The sequence below is a fragment of the Filicampus tigris genome, chromosome 6 (assembly GCF_054856515.1).
Source record: "Filicampus tigris isolate MCC_2025a chromosome 6, RoL_Ftig_1.0, whole genome shotgun sequence".
NCBI classification, from domain to species: domain Eukaryota; kingdom Metazoa; phylum Chordata; class Actinopteri; order Syngnathiformes; family Syngnathidae; genus Filicampus; species Filicampus tigris.
In genome coordinates, this window is record NC_141222.1 from 15,641,619 (window position 1) to 15,658,444 (window position 16,826).

General features: G+C 41.5%; 1 protein-coding gene across 1 annotated transcript in view; it reads left to right on the top strand.

Moving 5' to 3' along the window:
* The window catches only part of dlc1 (DLC1 Rho GTPase activating protein), an 83,820-nt gene that overhangs the window by 11,402 nt on the left and 55,592 nt on the right, over window positions 1–16,826 (top strand). Inside the window, exon 4 of the mRNA XM_086032269.1 lies at window positions 13,244–13,274. Coding sequence (XP_085888395.1) covers window positions 13,244–13,274 — 31 coding nt within the window. The remainder of the gene's footprint in view (window positions 1–13,243; window positions 13,275–16,826) is intronic.

Consider the following 16,826-nt stretch of genomic DNA (forward strand, 5'->3'; position numbering starts at 1 on the left):
CTCGAAATATCTGACACACACTTCTACTCTTTTCAGCACAGATTTGTTGGCGTGCTGCTCGCAGTAGTACAATACTTGACACAGTGAAAGCTATCCCACAAACATCTAACCCTAAAACATGTACACGTGATCACGATCCAAACCGTGCCATAGCAAAGATTTATATTCTTAGATTATTTCAAACGAATCACTTGTTATGTGTATGGATCCTGAAACAGTTGCATAATTGGTTGTCATTTTATTATCACCAGTCATGACTGTATCTGGCTTCATACATGCAATCAGCACTGACAAATTCACGTTATGAGCGGTGCATTTGTTTTGTGCCTCTATTTTTAGGGGTCAGTGGCTGGAGAGGATATGCCAAGCCACAGAGGCGGGTGGAGGCTGCTGACCCCTGACCACCTTCCTCTCAATGTTACAGTCGGAAACAACATATCAGTCACTTTGAGTACTGAGCTTTCTCACCAGCATGACATAAACGGCATCCCTTAAAGGGAAAGTCAACACAACCATATTTTTTTCCAGAATATGTTCTGTGCAGGCCCACTATTTGAGACAAGCCATTTTGATTAATATTGCATTTGTGGAATATGAGTTCAGCAGCAAAATCCACCCGCTTTTAGCCATCTCAGCGGGCGGCCATTTTGTCACTTCTGTCAACTGAAAATGACATCACAGTGTCTCAGGGCTCAGATAACGACCAACCATGGCCCAGCTTCAGGAAAGAGGTGAGCTGTGGATTAACGGGTGAATTAATTTTCATTCCACAAACACAATATTTATCAGAATGCCTTGTTTCAACTAGTGGGCCTGCTTAGAACATACTCGTGAAAAAAATATGTTTGGGTTGACTTCCTCTTTAAAGACAGGCGCCACTAAACAAGAACAGACTGGCTGTCAAATTCAGCAAACGGGTGTTCAACCAACACTCATAAAGGGTGACAGGTACTACTCTATACCAAGCCTCATCCAAACATTCCATAATAGGGAAACTTTTGACCCCTCGCATGGATCTGTTTTTAAAACCCACCACACAGCGAGCAACGCAGCCAAAACCGATTTGGCAACACGTTTGCCCGAGTGGCCGACCAAACAACGCTGCCTTTATTTAAAAAAACAAACACAAAAAAAAATAACGTGCATGTTTATATGAGTGCATTGTTGGAATGTAAGTACTAAGTAAGTATTTTAGTAATGTTATAATTTTATTCTTTGAAGCAATTAATACAATATTAATTTGTGCAATGCAGTTATACTAATAATTTAGTGAGATAGAGATACATTTTTATAAATTATTATTTTTTTCCTTACTCGGCCGCATGTGAGAAGTGCGGCACCTGCGTGTGATGTGGTATCGGTTTAAGTCCGTTCTCGACAACGGTTCGCTGACTCCAACCGACTAGGACCACGTGGGTCGATTAAATATGTAGGGCGGAAATTCTCTGCTATTTACGATTTATGGCAAATTGTATTTATTTTCCGGGAAATACCTATTCCCCCATTTCTATAAATGGGCGGTGCTCATTCTCTTGGTGTGTAGCGTAAAGTCACCTATGGTAATTGTTTTTTGCGTTGGTCCACTTCAATTGTTTTTGGCCAAGTCGTAAATAGCAGGCATAAGACAATGCTGCTACAAATATTGTTTTGTCATCTTTTGGTGGGTTGTCAGAATTTCAAGGTGAAATCTGAATCTCCCAAGTGTCCATTCTGAACTTTTATGTCTTTTGGCTGGACGATTTGTTGAAGATATTTTTATTTCAATTTGATGAGTACTTTCCTTCTTGTCAGTAAGTTATGTATGTGCATGGCTCTTTATCTGTCTGTAGTTAGTGGACAATAGAAGAGGTGCGGTTTGCGTGCTAAGGTCGCAAGCAGATCTCTGCTCTGTCCTTCCTCTGTGTTCCGGTTTGGTTGCCTCTCAGTCCCCAAACTTCCTTTATCCTGACCACACCTCCTCAATGTTTTACTTTGCTGCTTCTCCTTTATCTCTATATACAAACCTGGTTGATCAACAACTAATGCAAACCTCTCAGATGGTATTGTTACCATTTACTTTGCCTTAAGGAGTTATGAATCCAAATTATTCTTCGTCTGGAATTGAATTCCAGTGGTTACTCTGGCCACGACAGCCACTTTATATGGTGTCATTGTCCCCAAGGTCACTCCTCACTCGGCTCGGCAGAGCTGTAATAAGGAGACAAATACAGACCTAAAAAAAATTAAGTAAAGCGAAAAAAAGGCTAGTATGTGATACAGGATATGGAAATTGAACTTCTCAACTCCCAAAAGGAAATCATGTTTTTCCGTTTATTTCAAGACTTGAGCACTTCAGGAACAGGAAAGAGGCATACCTACTGTGTATACAAAAGTCACTGGCCTCTTTATTAGGTATAATCAAATATATAAATATCAATCTTATGTTTAATGCTCAACTTGATAAATTGGCAATTCCACCCACGTTTTGATAATACAGCCCCAGTAATAAAATTATTTTTATATTGATACCTTTAACAGTGGCAATCAAAATGAGCATTATTTTCATCTTTAAATGCAAAATTTGGGATACAGCTCCCATGTTGGCTCTCATTTTAGGTTGTGAAATGCACGTAAAAAAAGGGCAGTGGCTGCATTTTTATTTTTTTCCCAAATACACAAACTAGACAAAATAGTCCACAGCTACATAGTTGTGCACAGTTGTGCTGAAAATGTTCATATGTGAACTTCCCCTTGATTATCGTTGAGAAGGGCAAATATCAAAATGTGTTTACTGGCCAATCAGTGTGTGTTTTATGGAATGGTGCTTAAATCACATCCCGAGTATGCCATCATGACTTGAGTAAACGAGTAAATTACAATAAATCACGTGTCAAGCGATGTTAAGACATCACTCTGCTGTTTTGTTGCTAGCAACCACAAATTGGTGGTGTTGGCTGACAGAGAGTCATTGAATCGAAGCTCACATTTATTTCATAAGTTAAACAGTAAAAAGTAAATAGAATAGTTACAAGATGATGTACATTGACAGTAAATGTTATGGATGACTAAAACACAGGCATCTGGAAACCACCCTTTATAGCCTGCAGATAATGAAGTGCAATAAATTTGAGATGTGACAAACAAGCTCACACACACACACACACACACACACTGGTTTAGGTGTGTCACGGGGACCTTTTCTTTGCAGCACTCTCTAATGGACAATGCTGTAAACAGTACATATTTTTCGCTCAGTGTTGGGGACCAAGATTTAACGCTGTTTTGGGCGGTTTGAGGTGCATCGTTGTCAGCTGTTGTCATCACGAAGTCCCAGCCTCTTTTCCCGCGGCACTTTGCATGCTGTGTTGGCCGGTGTGAAGCACATCATTGGAAGCTCGCCCGCAGGCTTTTTTTTGTTTTTCACTGGAGACTTTGTACACACACACACACACACCTACTACTCACCGAACCTGCATCAAGTAAAGCTTTTATTGACATTGTTTCAAACTGTTCACATTGCATTGTGCTTTTCCTGGCTAGCATCTGGCTCAACTGCCTCTCATGTACCACTCGTTTTTAGCCGATGTTCCACATTTGTTCAAGTAATGGCTTTGTCATGGATTATGACATCCGTGATTGGTTCAGTATTCATGACACTAATAACCCCAAAGATGCCTACTCATATGGGGAGGCATCAGCCTTGTGTATTTACACGGTGACTGAACATGGTTCTTCCCTGGCTTTGGAGAAACTGAAACTGGTTCAAACTCACAACTGTGCATGTGTCACCGGTCACCACATGACCTTGCTTGTAAAAAGGCCTTGACTCTGGCACTGTGTGCACAAATCCTCCTGTTGATGATATGATCAGCTGCTTTTTACTCTCCCGTGACCGCTTGGGAAAACTGAAGGTTTTTGTGCCATCACATTGGTCCTTGGGTCCACATTCTGGCTGCCAAGCTGTTTGCAGTGTTCATCAAATTGTGACCACTGTATCGTACGATTCACATCTATTGTGCTTACCTTGTATTTAACAGTCTTGGCTAGCATATACGGAGGACCTCAGATGAGAAGTGTGGCCGGCCCAGGTGTCCACATCACACTGTTAATACATCACCGTGTGTGTGTGGTGTGGTTCTCAGCAGACAGGCGGAGGCTGTTCAGGCAAAGGCATGCCCAAAATGCGAAGGCGTTTTAAAATACAAGTGACACGACTTCATCCAGTCTTTTTTTTTTTTTACTTTAACTTGTGAGTACTGTATGGTGGCAGTGAACTCAACTCCTCCACTGCTTGGAGAGGAGGCTAGGTGTCAAAGACCACACCGACACTAACATGAATGATCGGTACGGAAGGCGGTCTCCAAATGCCCACTTCCAGAGGTTATCGGCAATCGCCCTGGCCAACTTTACATCATCCACCTGTGGAGGTCTTGAATTAATGTAATTCCCTGTAAACGCTAACATATAATTATAATAAAAGAAAAAAATAAGACCAAGTTTGAACATTCCTGTTCGTAGACAGTGTAGGCTACCCTGAAGTTAATTATATGCTGGCCTAGATATCTTAAATGCATTACTGGAGTCAATGAATAGTCTTCATTCTTAAATTCCAACAACAACAACAACTTAAGTAAATGCAATAAAGTTTGGACTCAGCTATGTCTGGTCTTCCTCCGAAGTCAATGAGCGACTGTGGTGCCACAGTCGTCTCCCCAAGTAGGCAAATGTAATCCCTCTGTGTTGTTAACCGTCTCAGTTTTCTCCCAATAAAGCCAGTGGCTAATCGACAGTCTGGCATTGTTAGTGCAGTTGGGATTATGAGGATTATCTCTATTAACCCGGGTCACTCAGCCACAAATTCCACCTGGGTAGTGGGAAAAGGTGACATGTTTGGTTCATTAATATGAATGCTGTCATGTGACCTTCTGTGCCTTTTAATTTGATTGGATAAATCTTTCTGTTTTTTTAACGATTTGAATTTCTGTCCTTTTCTGATGTGTAACTTTAAAATTGTATTAGTGATGCTCTCATTTGTGTCATTTCATTTCATTCACATTTCAGGTGATGATATAGAGCCAATTATCACACAAGCATCGTCAGATCACTTTGTAACCCTTCTATGAAAATATCTTTGGCTAGGATTTGAGTAGTTTTATTTTTCCTCGTTTTACCAGCGAAATGTTTCTTCCATCACCTAGTATTTGAATCTAGTGAGCACAGCACCTAACCAGCCAGCATACTTTGGCAGGTATGTGTCCATTATGCTGCTGTTTCATCATCAACTGAGTCGATGACCAGATAGAGAAAGTAAATTTCCTTAATCAGTTGGGCAATATGGATAGATTTAGATTTAGATTTTAAATGATTAGATTTGACAATGGGATGTGGATGTCTTGCATAACATCGGTCCATGTGTTTAAAGTAGAAATCAACCCAAACATATTTTTTTTCAAGAATATGTTCCCAGCAGGCCCACTAGTTGAAAAATGGCATTCTGATTAATATTGCGTTTGTGGAATATGAGTTAAGCAGCAAAATCCACCTCTTTTTAGCCATCTCAAGGGGCGGCCATTTTGTTATTTCTGTCGACTGAAAATGACATCACAACTACTCAGGGCTCAGGTAAGGACCAATCACGGCTCTGCTTCAGAAAACAGGTCAGCCCAGAGATGGCTAAAAACAAGTGGATTAACTCTTATTCCACAAATGCAATATTTATCAGAATGCTTTGTTTCAACTAGTGGGCTTGCTTAGAACATATTCTTGAAAAAAATATGTTTGGGTTGACTATGATTTGTTTATTACACTTTCACTTTCTTTACCCAATTAATAAAACTCCCAAACAGGACACAACTTGTCTTTCTAGTTGGCGCCAAGTCAGCCACTAGTCATAAAATGCAATTCACCAAAGCACAATCTCCAACTCCTCACAGCACCAAATGAAGAGGACATAGGAATGTATTTAATTGGTTAATGTTGAACCACTACTGAAGCGCTCAGTGGAAACAAAACGATACAGCCTTGAATCAATACAATTGTGCTCCACATCGTGTGATCTGCCTCACTGATGGATATGATGAGTGCCTTTTCAATCTGAGAGTAGACAAAAGTTCTTGTCTCACCCAGGGATAAATTCCAAGGGCTGTTCAAAGCATATGCCCCAGAGGCCCAACACTAAATCCCAATTAGATGCTGCCCCAATCAAAAGCCTATTGCTTGCGATTACACTTGCAAACAAACGTGTGTGTATATATGTCTTGAACAGTTAGTGCTCCACTGTACTAAAATAAGGTGCAGATTCAATTTCCTGCCCCTCATAGTACAATGTACATTATTGCACCCCATAGTACTAATGCCAAGCCCTTCAAGAAACACCAGGGGAAATTTCCATTATTCTCTTAATTTCCGTACTACATGCCTACGGTGAATGATATTACTCACCCGCATCCACATGCGATTAGGAAGCGAGTCAAACACACACAGGAGTAGCAAGTGAGCAGCCGGGGGTTCGGTGCACTGCTCAAGGTCACGGTGGTTCTCAGGAAGCCTTTTCTCAGGTATTCCTCAGTCTATACAGTGCATCGTTTTATGAATCCATCTTAGCCACAAACTCCTCGTCCCCAAGACAGGCCTTCATGGTTGAGTCACCACTGTTTTCTGTAACAAATAATGATCAGTTTGAAACAACATCTGGACCCTCACATTTCAGCTCGGGGTAGTCATACGATTACAAAGTTATCACATCACTTCCTGTTGACACACTCCAACTGTGACATATGGAAGCTATCAAAATGTGTAAATGTAATGTGGAGGGTGAAAGTATTAGTGGAGGAGAGCAGGGGGGGGGGCAAGATTTTTTTGAAGAGGAGAAGTGTAACATGAAATTGTTTCCCACGTCTCCCTGCACATGTGTACGTGGGCCTCGGCATATGGGGAATAAATTCCTCTATAAGTGCAGGGCAACAAGAGCACATCATGCCAATAATAAAAAAAACAATGAGCTCCAGATAACAACTCGAAGCACTGTACAAGTGTGCTCATGTGCTCCCACCGACTCACACACACACACACACGCACGCCCACACACACACCCACACACACACACACAATTTCCCTCAATCGCACATACACGTACACACTTTTACCTTATTTCCAGGACTGGAGCCCACAGCTTACCTGAGCCTGCCTGATCTGCACCAATTTGGCCATTTGTGTTAAGCGGTGGAGAGAAAACGGTTTGGGTTAGTTTGAGCTCCCCCTAATCCTTGGCCAGCACAGACCTTGGGTGGTCACACACACATACACGCGCACACACACACCACAGCTGCACAGCAAGTAAGGGGTGGGGGGGCTTGAGCGGGTGCTAGTCTGGTGGGCTTGAGTCATGGTGAACTAATCAGGTCTGTTTTGCAAGAGCAGTGCGATGACTTGATTTACATTGGTGATTATCTATTTGACAAATAGACAAAGGAATTCAAAGCTGATAATATTGAAAAACACACATTTAAATTGGGATCAAATACATGACACAAGGGGCGGGGAAGCTATCAGCCAGTATTTGATCTGGCATTCATTGCAATTACACGAAATTAAACCTGAGAGGACCTTTTAATTTAATCAACAACCGCTGATAATACATTTACTTGGACACTGCATTGATTTATCAGTCAGGCACACATACTTCTCGGTCATTATATACTCACACACGTGTAAAGCAAACATACTAAACCTCCTGTGCCCCGACACTAGCTATTTCCAGTAAATTTGTGGCAGTAAATGAGGCAGCTGACGCCTGTTGCTTTGCAGCTTACGGCTCCCCAGTGGACACCTGACACGGCCCGGAACAACCTCGCCCCTGGACCAACCTGCTCAGTGGCATGTCGGTGGGAAATTCAGGGTGAAAATCAAGAAAATATGCGCCCACGGTGCTATGAAAACACTGGTACTCACTGGTACCCATTCATCCGCATTCTTGCACGGCTCTGCAGTCCCTCACTCACATTTATTTCACTGTAATTGCTATTATGAGGGAAACACAGAGTTGTGTGGAAGGGAGATTTATACTGTGTAAGTGACTTCATGGGTCAATGACAGGAACCCGTGGTGTGGTGTTTACACAATAGCAAGGGCACACACTGCTGAACTGAAATGTCTTGTTAGCGATGGTCTGGACATGGACCTCCCATATGGAGACCTTTATTCACGACCATTCCATCTTGATGCAGCAATAGGAACTCAAAATGTTGTCTCCACATGACACAGATGTTCCACCTTGTCTTTAAAACCCTTTAAGGAGTGATTGTTGAAATACTTGGCAAGATAACAGTTTAACCACTTTTTTTTTTACTTTTTCAAACATTAATCAGTATTTATACAAAATAAGTATAACGTTTCCATTATTATCACCACCTTTTTTTGTTGATATGGCGGAAGAAATTTAATGGTTCCTACCACCTTATAGTGCGGTGTGTGGTGTCTATTTCAAATTAAACTTAAGTTAGCAAGGAATTTCCCCCTTCCCTATAAAAAGCTACGATACCAACAATTAAAATTCTGTTCAAATGTTGAGCCAAAGTGATTCTTAATTGTTGAAATGGTATGTTTGGGGGTGGCGACCTTTTGCTCTCCTGGAGGATCCTGGGATCAAGTTTCTTGATGCAGGGCCACTTAGGTGACACAACCATAAAAGTCCAACCTACAGGTGTTTAGGCACAGAATAACCACTCCAAGCATACACCAGTAGCACTGCATCCAGGAATGACATAATAAAATACAATTCTAAATAATTAACAATTTTTGTTACAATTTCTCCTTCAATGAGCATTGTGCTGCTCATTCTTGTGTGGTGCGCCTTGGCCAACTAGGGACAGTATAAGGCAAACATACGGCTGTTCTGTATTGGAGACTTTGCTGCTCTTACTGGTTTTCAGCACGGAAGTATATTAGTTCCTCACAGAGGATAAATAATATATAGTACTGTGAGTATTGTTAAATTAACTGTCCACATGTGTTGCTGTACCATTTGTGTTTAGATATCCATTGCTTATGGGGGTAAGAACAGCGCCTCATAGATGCTAATTGTTAGTCCGTGTGCCTATGTCCCATTGTATGTTAGCATTAAGGTGTTAGAGGCTATGTGGTTGTTTTAAATACAGAACATATAATTGTCCTTATTTTATATTTGGTTTGATAGTAACTGTCAGCCTAGGGTCAATAAACGTCTTGAAGCCTCTTTTTTGAAAAGTATTCATTAATTATATCGTTCTATTCAGCTTGTTGTGACGTTAATTGAGTCATCTGCCGCCATGCAGCGCTCGTATCTCAAATTTGCGCTTGCAAGTCAAAGCAAAAATCATCTGAGATTTGCTCCGCCACTGTACACTGTGTTATTCTGCTATTGTTCTGTGTTATTTTATTTTTTTCGTGTTTTCTCTGTTCTCTCTTTTCTCTCTGTCTGTCACCTCATAAACCTAGTTAATTCCATTTTTATTAAATTTTATAGAACAAACAACCATAGTTGGAGTTTTCAAACTTTCCTGTTTGATAGAAAAAAATCAAGCATAAAAACGTAGTATTTGCGGTGTTTTTGGACATTTTTAATAGCCCTGATCTTATGGGACGAATATGTGGGAACAGTAGCCTACCACAACCATACCATGCCATTTTAATGTATACATTTAAAGTATTGGATATGCCTGTGGTCACTGATACTGTTGTGGTTTACTTTTCTGACTCCATTAGAGAGGATTAAGTTCCCACTCAGTGATGGTGTGAATGTGAGTGTGAACGGTTGTCTGTGCCTTGGCGACCGCTCAAGGGTGTAGTCGACCTTTCACCCTGAGTCAGCTGGGATATATTCCATCTGACTTACAGTCTTTTGGTATATCCTTGTGTTATTTCCAGCTGAAATATATCATTTCAACAGAGGAAAAAACTCACAAACTCCAAATTTTGGCAGGACATGAATCAGTTTAGGCCAGACAGACGCAGGGGAAAAGAGACCTTTTGTACGAAATGAATAAAAAATTCAAAACTATTAATACTATTGTCTTAAGGCTGCACGCACACCCAAAAGCACACACATGCCCACGCACATTCACACACACACATTGCTTGAATCCAACAGCAGCTGTAATAGCACTGAACATAAATTTGTCTCAAAAGTTACCTCACTCTTGTTCTGCTTATCCTGGTGATTTAAAAGCCATTAAGTCTCAGGTCTCTGGCCCTCCCCTTGGGCCTAATTTGGGGTCTTTAGTTGGCAATTAACTGTAAATGTAATTGTCCACAAAGTGATATTTTACTCACTACATGCCTTTTTCAGCCGCATATTATATGGGCAACCACAACCATATGCACCAACACACATGTACAAACCCGGGAAGATTTACCACAAGTGATGGACTTGCTTTGACTTTTACCTAGCGTACAAATGAAAAGAATCAAACATGAGTACAAAGGCAACACTTTATCTAGTGCTAATCAGCTTGCATGTCAGACAAAACAAGGCATGAATGAATGAAAGCAGTCATGGTATTCACTTTCACCAGAGTGTGTCACACTTGTGTTGCTGTGATGGTTCTTCATAAAATATAAGAGCTCTCTTGAGAATGGCGAAACAAAAGGCACATGGTCTTGTGTAGGTTTTCATTGTCTTCTAATTCCTTTGTGGTAGGAATCCATCTACTACTCGGTTCAATTTAAATGACAAATATGTCTGAAATTATAAAAATTGGCTATGATTCACTGCGCGGATGCAGTTGTGAATGTTGTACTGAAAAATGGCAGTTACTTTTGCATTTAGGACTGTCCTGCGTTGTCTCCTCCTTTGTTCAGCCCATAATTGCGTTTAGGACGCAGTTTTCAGAAACTTGCTTGATGGAAGGCTGCACTCTTATATTTGTAAAGTGATCGGATACACTGCTAACTTAAATATCATATTGCCGTCCTTATTTCTATATTTTTTTATTCCCAGATGAGTAAAGCAGGGTGTAAAGCAATTCAGGAGGCAATAACACGAGACAATTTTTCGCTGAAAATGGCCCAAAACATTTTGAGAAAAAGACTAGAAACTGGGTGTCAAAGACGTGGGATTTTTAAAATGATTGCATTGTCATTCCAGTAAAATAAAGGGGCATTAAAAAAAATGGAGCACATGTGCTTGCCTGCATGTTAAGTCTGGGCATGTGAAAATACATCACTTGTCACACCAGTGGAGAAGGAACACAGCGCAGTAACAGTAGCAACCCCTTTTACACAGCCTGTAAGCGCCAGTATTTTTTCGCTTTTTTCCTGTTTTGCTCTTCTGTAAATACAACACTAACGGAATAGGGGGATGAAGTTGACCTGGCACTTCTCCACTCCGCTCGCCTTTTTTTTTATTTTTTTTTTTCAAACAATTGTCCGTTCAACAAATAATTTACGTCAATGATGCCGGTGCTGATTCTGTCACGTTATGTAATTATCTGTCAAAAGCTCCCCCTTCGCTGGGTTCCATTCAAAGCCATTGGCAGAACAGTTGCAAATCTTGTGTTAATGCGCTGATGCTAATGCTTGCTCTTTTTGTAAAATAGGTTTGCACTTTTTCTCTCTACCAGCCAGGGCTACATTCACTCAGGCTTTGTCTGCACGTACCCGGGTTTTTTTTGCAAAAGGCGGATATTAGCCTGCGGTTATTTTTTTCATTGAAAACGTAACACTCTGGCCACAGTGGAGCATTGCTGATATCTCCGGATCCGCGTTTGGCTGTGGACAGTTAGACACTGAGATTTACGTCGTCACTCTGCGACAAAAATGCTCTGACGTCACATGCGCGGCTTGTGTTTTCAGGAGAGTCAACATGGATGCCCACAGAGCTGCATTGGTTATAGCCATTCTCAAGGCGCTTTTTGCTTGCTTATTTGTCCGCAACCAACAACTGCTTCTCGTTGAAAGGTTTAAAAGCAGTTCTGACCTCTTGTCGGTCCTCACGAACGAGCCTGGCGCCGTGTTTTCAGTTTTGTAGAAGTGCCGTCGAAGGACGGAATTTCCTTCTGAATGGACAGTATTTGGCTAACTATTGTCGCCTAGAAGCTTGGCATGCGTTTGAAAACGCACTTCTGCGGTGTAGTGTAGCTGCGTTTTTAACAAACGAGGATGTGTATTCCAACACGGAGTGGGGGATAAATATTCGATTGTTTAAAAAAAGCCCGGCTACGTGTCGACAAGGCCTCAGTCTAGTGGAATTAGATTACTTAAAAAGTCTTTGTTCACATACCAAATATACAGTGATACAACGGATGTTCAAAGGATGATTTTGTCTGAGAGGAGCAGTTGATGAGCACGAGCAATGTTTTGAGGGGTTTTTTTTGCCATCGGTAGCTACTGGCTAGGCATGCAAATGACAGCGCTTTTAGCCATTTTTGCAAGTCAGTGTGAACAAGGATCATTTAGACATCAGCTGTTTCTTGAAACGATCAAAACATCAGACAAAAATAAGTCCCCATTTCAACTAGACCAGTATTGTGTAAACATAGCCTTAATTAAGCCTCCAAGCAAAACACGAAACAAGAGCTCATTCTGTCTTCAAAATACCAGGGGGACACATCCATTTTGTAGTTTCCTTACAAACGGGGTAAATTAGATGAAGTGGACAAATGCCACAGAGAATGTACCTTGCCTTCCTTGCCTTGTCTGAGCTCTTCCAGGGGAGTGTGGATTAAAACAGGTCAGGGTGTGGGGGTCAGACAAAGAACCCAGGGTCAAAAGTCAGAGGCAAGAAAGACCTCTGCATTCCAATCGACTGCTGCCCACCATGCACTCACACACAGGCGCATGCAAACGCGCTCGCACACACACACGCACTCATTGCCAACGACAATACACATGCCTGCACAATTCTTTTCTTTGCCCCAACATTATGTCAATGCAGATTTTTTTTTTTAGCCCAAGCATGAACCATTACATTCCCAGAATGATGATGTTATCAGACAAGCCTCTCAGGACTGCCTATGTCATGCTTGAGTCAACAATGGATCACAGTACAGCTTGCTGTACTTGAGCTCTTAATGATGCAATATTTGTCTAGAAATGTCTTGGGATTTTTAAATCTTTGGTGCCTTTGGGCTTTCTTCATCGTCCAATCGGAACGTGTGCCACCATTTAGCTAAGTAGATAAAACCATAGTCTTAAAAAGTCTTGAAGAGTTTTCTTCAAAGTGTTTTTGTTTATCAACATTAGCAGGATTTGGTTTACAGAGCATAATTTTTTTTCTTCTTGTTTACAGAGTACTGCAATTCCAGAGAGGACAAAAGCAGGTCAGTGATTGCAGTGTGTTGATACACAGCTTGCATTTGTCTAGCCACATACCTTTGGTGTGGTTTCTCATCTGTTAGAACATGTTTTTGTTGCCTTTATTGTTGACAAAATGTAATTGTCTGTAATTGTCCTGATCTGCCTCCGTCTGTAGTCATGTGAGGAGCATTTGCGGTTACAGTTCCTGATATCATTGTCTGGTAATCGACGTGGCGCAAGAGAGGGAAGGAGGGAGTGAAGGGGAACAGGATCTGGTCCGATGACTCGCTTGATGTTAGTCTGGATAAGAACCCAGACTCATCTAGCGGACCATCTAGCCTGTCGCCTTTCCAAGATAAGAGCTAGACTGGTTGTCGAGCCTGATGCCCAAAATATTTGACCTGCATCTGTTTACCCATTCCAGTCAAATCTCACTCAGTTTGTCAGCAGTGAAAAAGTCAAAGACAATTCTTCCTGTTGGTCCAACAACCATCCATTCATACATTTTCTACACTGCTTATCGTGTTCACAGTAATGGTGAGCTGAAGTCTATTCCCAGTTAACTTTGATGAAAGGAAAACTACATTCTGGACTGTTCACCAGTCAATCGGAAAGCATTCCAAAAAACCAGTTTGTTCTCATTTAAACACATTTGACTATACAGGCAAAATGTTAAGTAACCAACTTGCTGTCATTTTTGTAGTGTCCAACTGTGTATGGTCCAGCATTTGTACTACAAGTAGTACCTGTTAGTAGCTTGGCCCATATCAGATCATTAGAATTATAACCACACGCAATTTGCTTTGTCACCAAACTGAGATGTAAGCTGCTATTACCTGCTTACATGCTTAGCATATCATGAGCTACGTTGGCTTTAGCATGTTTAATAAACAAAAGATGAAGTTAAGTTTTCGATATGCAGTCTTATGTGGAAAAGCCCTGTGCTCAATAAGCACACGTCTTATAAAATATGCTGATGTCTTGCATGCCGTTTGTGCACGACGATGGGTGAAACGTTCTATGTGACTTTACAGGCTTATTCTTCCCCTAAATGTTGGTTGAATGACATATTATACGAGATTTAGGGCATTTAACTTGAGATGTTCCACTGTATCTGGATTTAATGCAGCTACAAATCATCAGCTCAAGTGATTTGTCTCGAATTTGTTCAGCACTAAACACACAATTATCAACCCATATGACTTCCTGCAGATGAATAGCCTCCAGTGTTTTCACGTTATGTCAAAACATCACAACGCTTTATGCCAACCACTTTATGTTTCAACTTTAAGAACATTCCTACTCTGGCCCCACTCTGTCAGCAGTCTGGTGCTAATGCATCAGGTCATCAAACTATGGATGGACGGACAAGCGGCTGGTGGTGGTCAGTGTTCATTAAATATCCCCCCATGTCCTCAGTCCTTTGGTAAACATTGCTGGCGAGGTGGTGTGACTTGAGGACGAGGGTTTCATATTGCCCCCTGCTGTTGCAAAGCCTGCTGGGAGTCCACACTCGCTATTGCTCTGTCTCGCCTTGTAATTACTGCCACTTGCTGTGAAAGCTTTTCACAGAAAGTGTGCAGAAGCTGTTGGTATGTCAGTTGACACCACCACTTTTATCGACAAAAGTCCAAACCTTTTTTGGACAACTGTTGTTTGCAGAAGACATCGTGCCAACTTCAAAAGGTCTGTCATTCCCTGTAATTTTACTTCATGTTAATCAGTTTGGCCTCCTGCAACCAAGTTATGTAAGCGCCAGTGCCGCCTCCGTGCGCTGGAAAGTATAGAGGGGGTGGGGTGTGCGGGAAGTCAGTGGAGTTTTTGGGGTCTTGATTGAGCACAAAGCCCAGTGTTCATTGTGGTACTTCAAAGACACCTCTGTATTGCCAATAAAGTCCCTGGGAATGACACGTATGTGGCAGTGTTACATCACATGCTATGCCCTAAGACTCCCGTTGCGCTGCCATGAGAGAATTGTCCATTCATGGTTAATTTATATCTCTGTGATAACTGAGGCACTTTAATGATGAGCAAGAAGCTCCAACAGCCCCACACCTATTACGTCCTCCATTTGTGGCTGGACCCAAGCGTGCAGTCAGTGTCACGTCTGTCCTTTGTACAGAGAGGAAGTTAATTTGAGAGTTAAAAGTAAACTTTCTGTTGAGGAGGTTTTTATGGGGCTCCCGTGATGCTTGTTACGGCCGCAGCTTCCAGGGCCTTTGCAGAGCACCGGTGAACATGTCATTCTTACGATCGTAGAAGAACAGCTATCCTTCCTCCCCCATTTTGTTTTGGTTTGGACAAGGTAATACTGTTTGTGTCAATTCATACATCATGCTCACAGCACAGCAGCGAATCAATACGATGATGCAAAGGAAGCAGATTTAACTGTTATGCGAGCGTTCAGGGTGTATTCCGCCTTTCGCCCGAAGTCTGCTGGCATGGGCTCTACCACCCCGCAACCTTGACTGATACTCCCATACAATTGCAATCAGCTACACAGATACTATTGTTACTAATATTAAGTTAACTACGGAACCCAGCGGGACTCAACTGATAACCAAAACAGCAGCACCAACCAAAGCACGAAACAGTCACTCAGTTGAGTCCAAGTGCAGCGTCTAGATGGTGTAAAACGGTTTCGTTGTTTAGGCCTCTTTGGAACATATAATTAGATAAATGACTTGAGCTAGGCCGTTATGTCACTGTGACCTATGCTCAGCATCTTCCTACCTCTGTCTGCACCCTGGCACACGTATCTAGATGGAATCTGTTACGACCATCGGCTCACACATTGTCACATGGGCTAAGCAGTGCTGCCCTCCTGCAGGGGTCTTGCTCAGGGGGTGTAAAGAATAGGAACTATTTAGGACAGATTAGACCTTCCGCATCTCGCATCTTCCGCATCTCAATCTTCCTGTCATAAATAAAATTGTTTTGTATTGTACTGTATATGTACAGCTTTACTACATTACAGATTTTTTTTCAACCTATAGTTGTCTATTGCCAGTTGTCCATTGTGGAAATCCCCACTATATTGAGGAAATACAGTTTATAGTAATATTTTTTTCACATTCTTTTAAAGTATATTTCACATGTCAGAAAAAAGAGCCACAGACACAAATGAACTTTTCAGCCATTTGTTTAAACACAATGAGCACACTCTTACAGCAGCTGCTATCTGCCACCACTCACACCCAGACACTCACACTCCACCCCGGGAGGCCCTGCCTCCTGAAGACACATACAGTATAACTCACAGCACTTCAATATGTACAGTATTTTCTACATTTTATGCTTGCAATCTTTGTTGCATTCAAATATGTTTACAACGTGTGAAAAAGCATGGGTGATTAGTAAAAGTACTGTGTTTGAAGACTGCTTTTATATGGTCTTTCTATATGGCAGATTTTCACCGAAAGCAAGTGGGTCTGGAACGTACCCCTCGCGATAAAGGGGGGTTTACTCTAGTAGGATTTGCTTCTCAAAATAATGCACCGTAAGTAGTAAAACAGGATATAGGCACCTTTTAAACAAGGGGAAATATTGTTTTTTTGGCTAAATATGTCATGTTA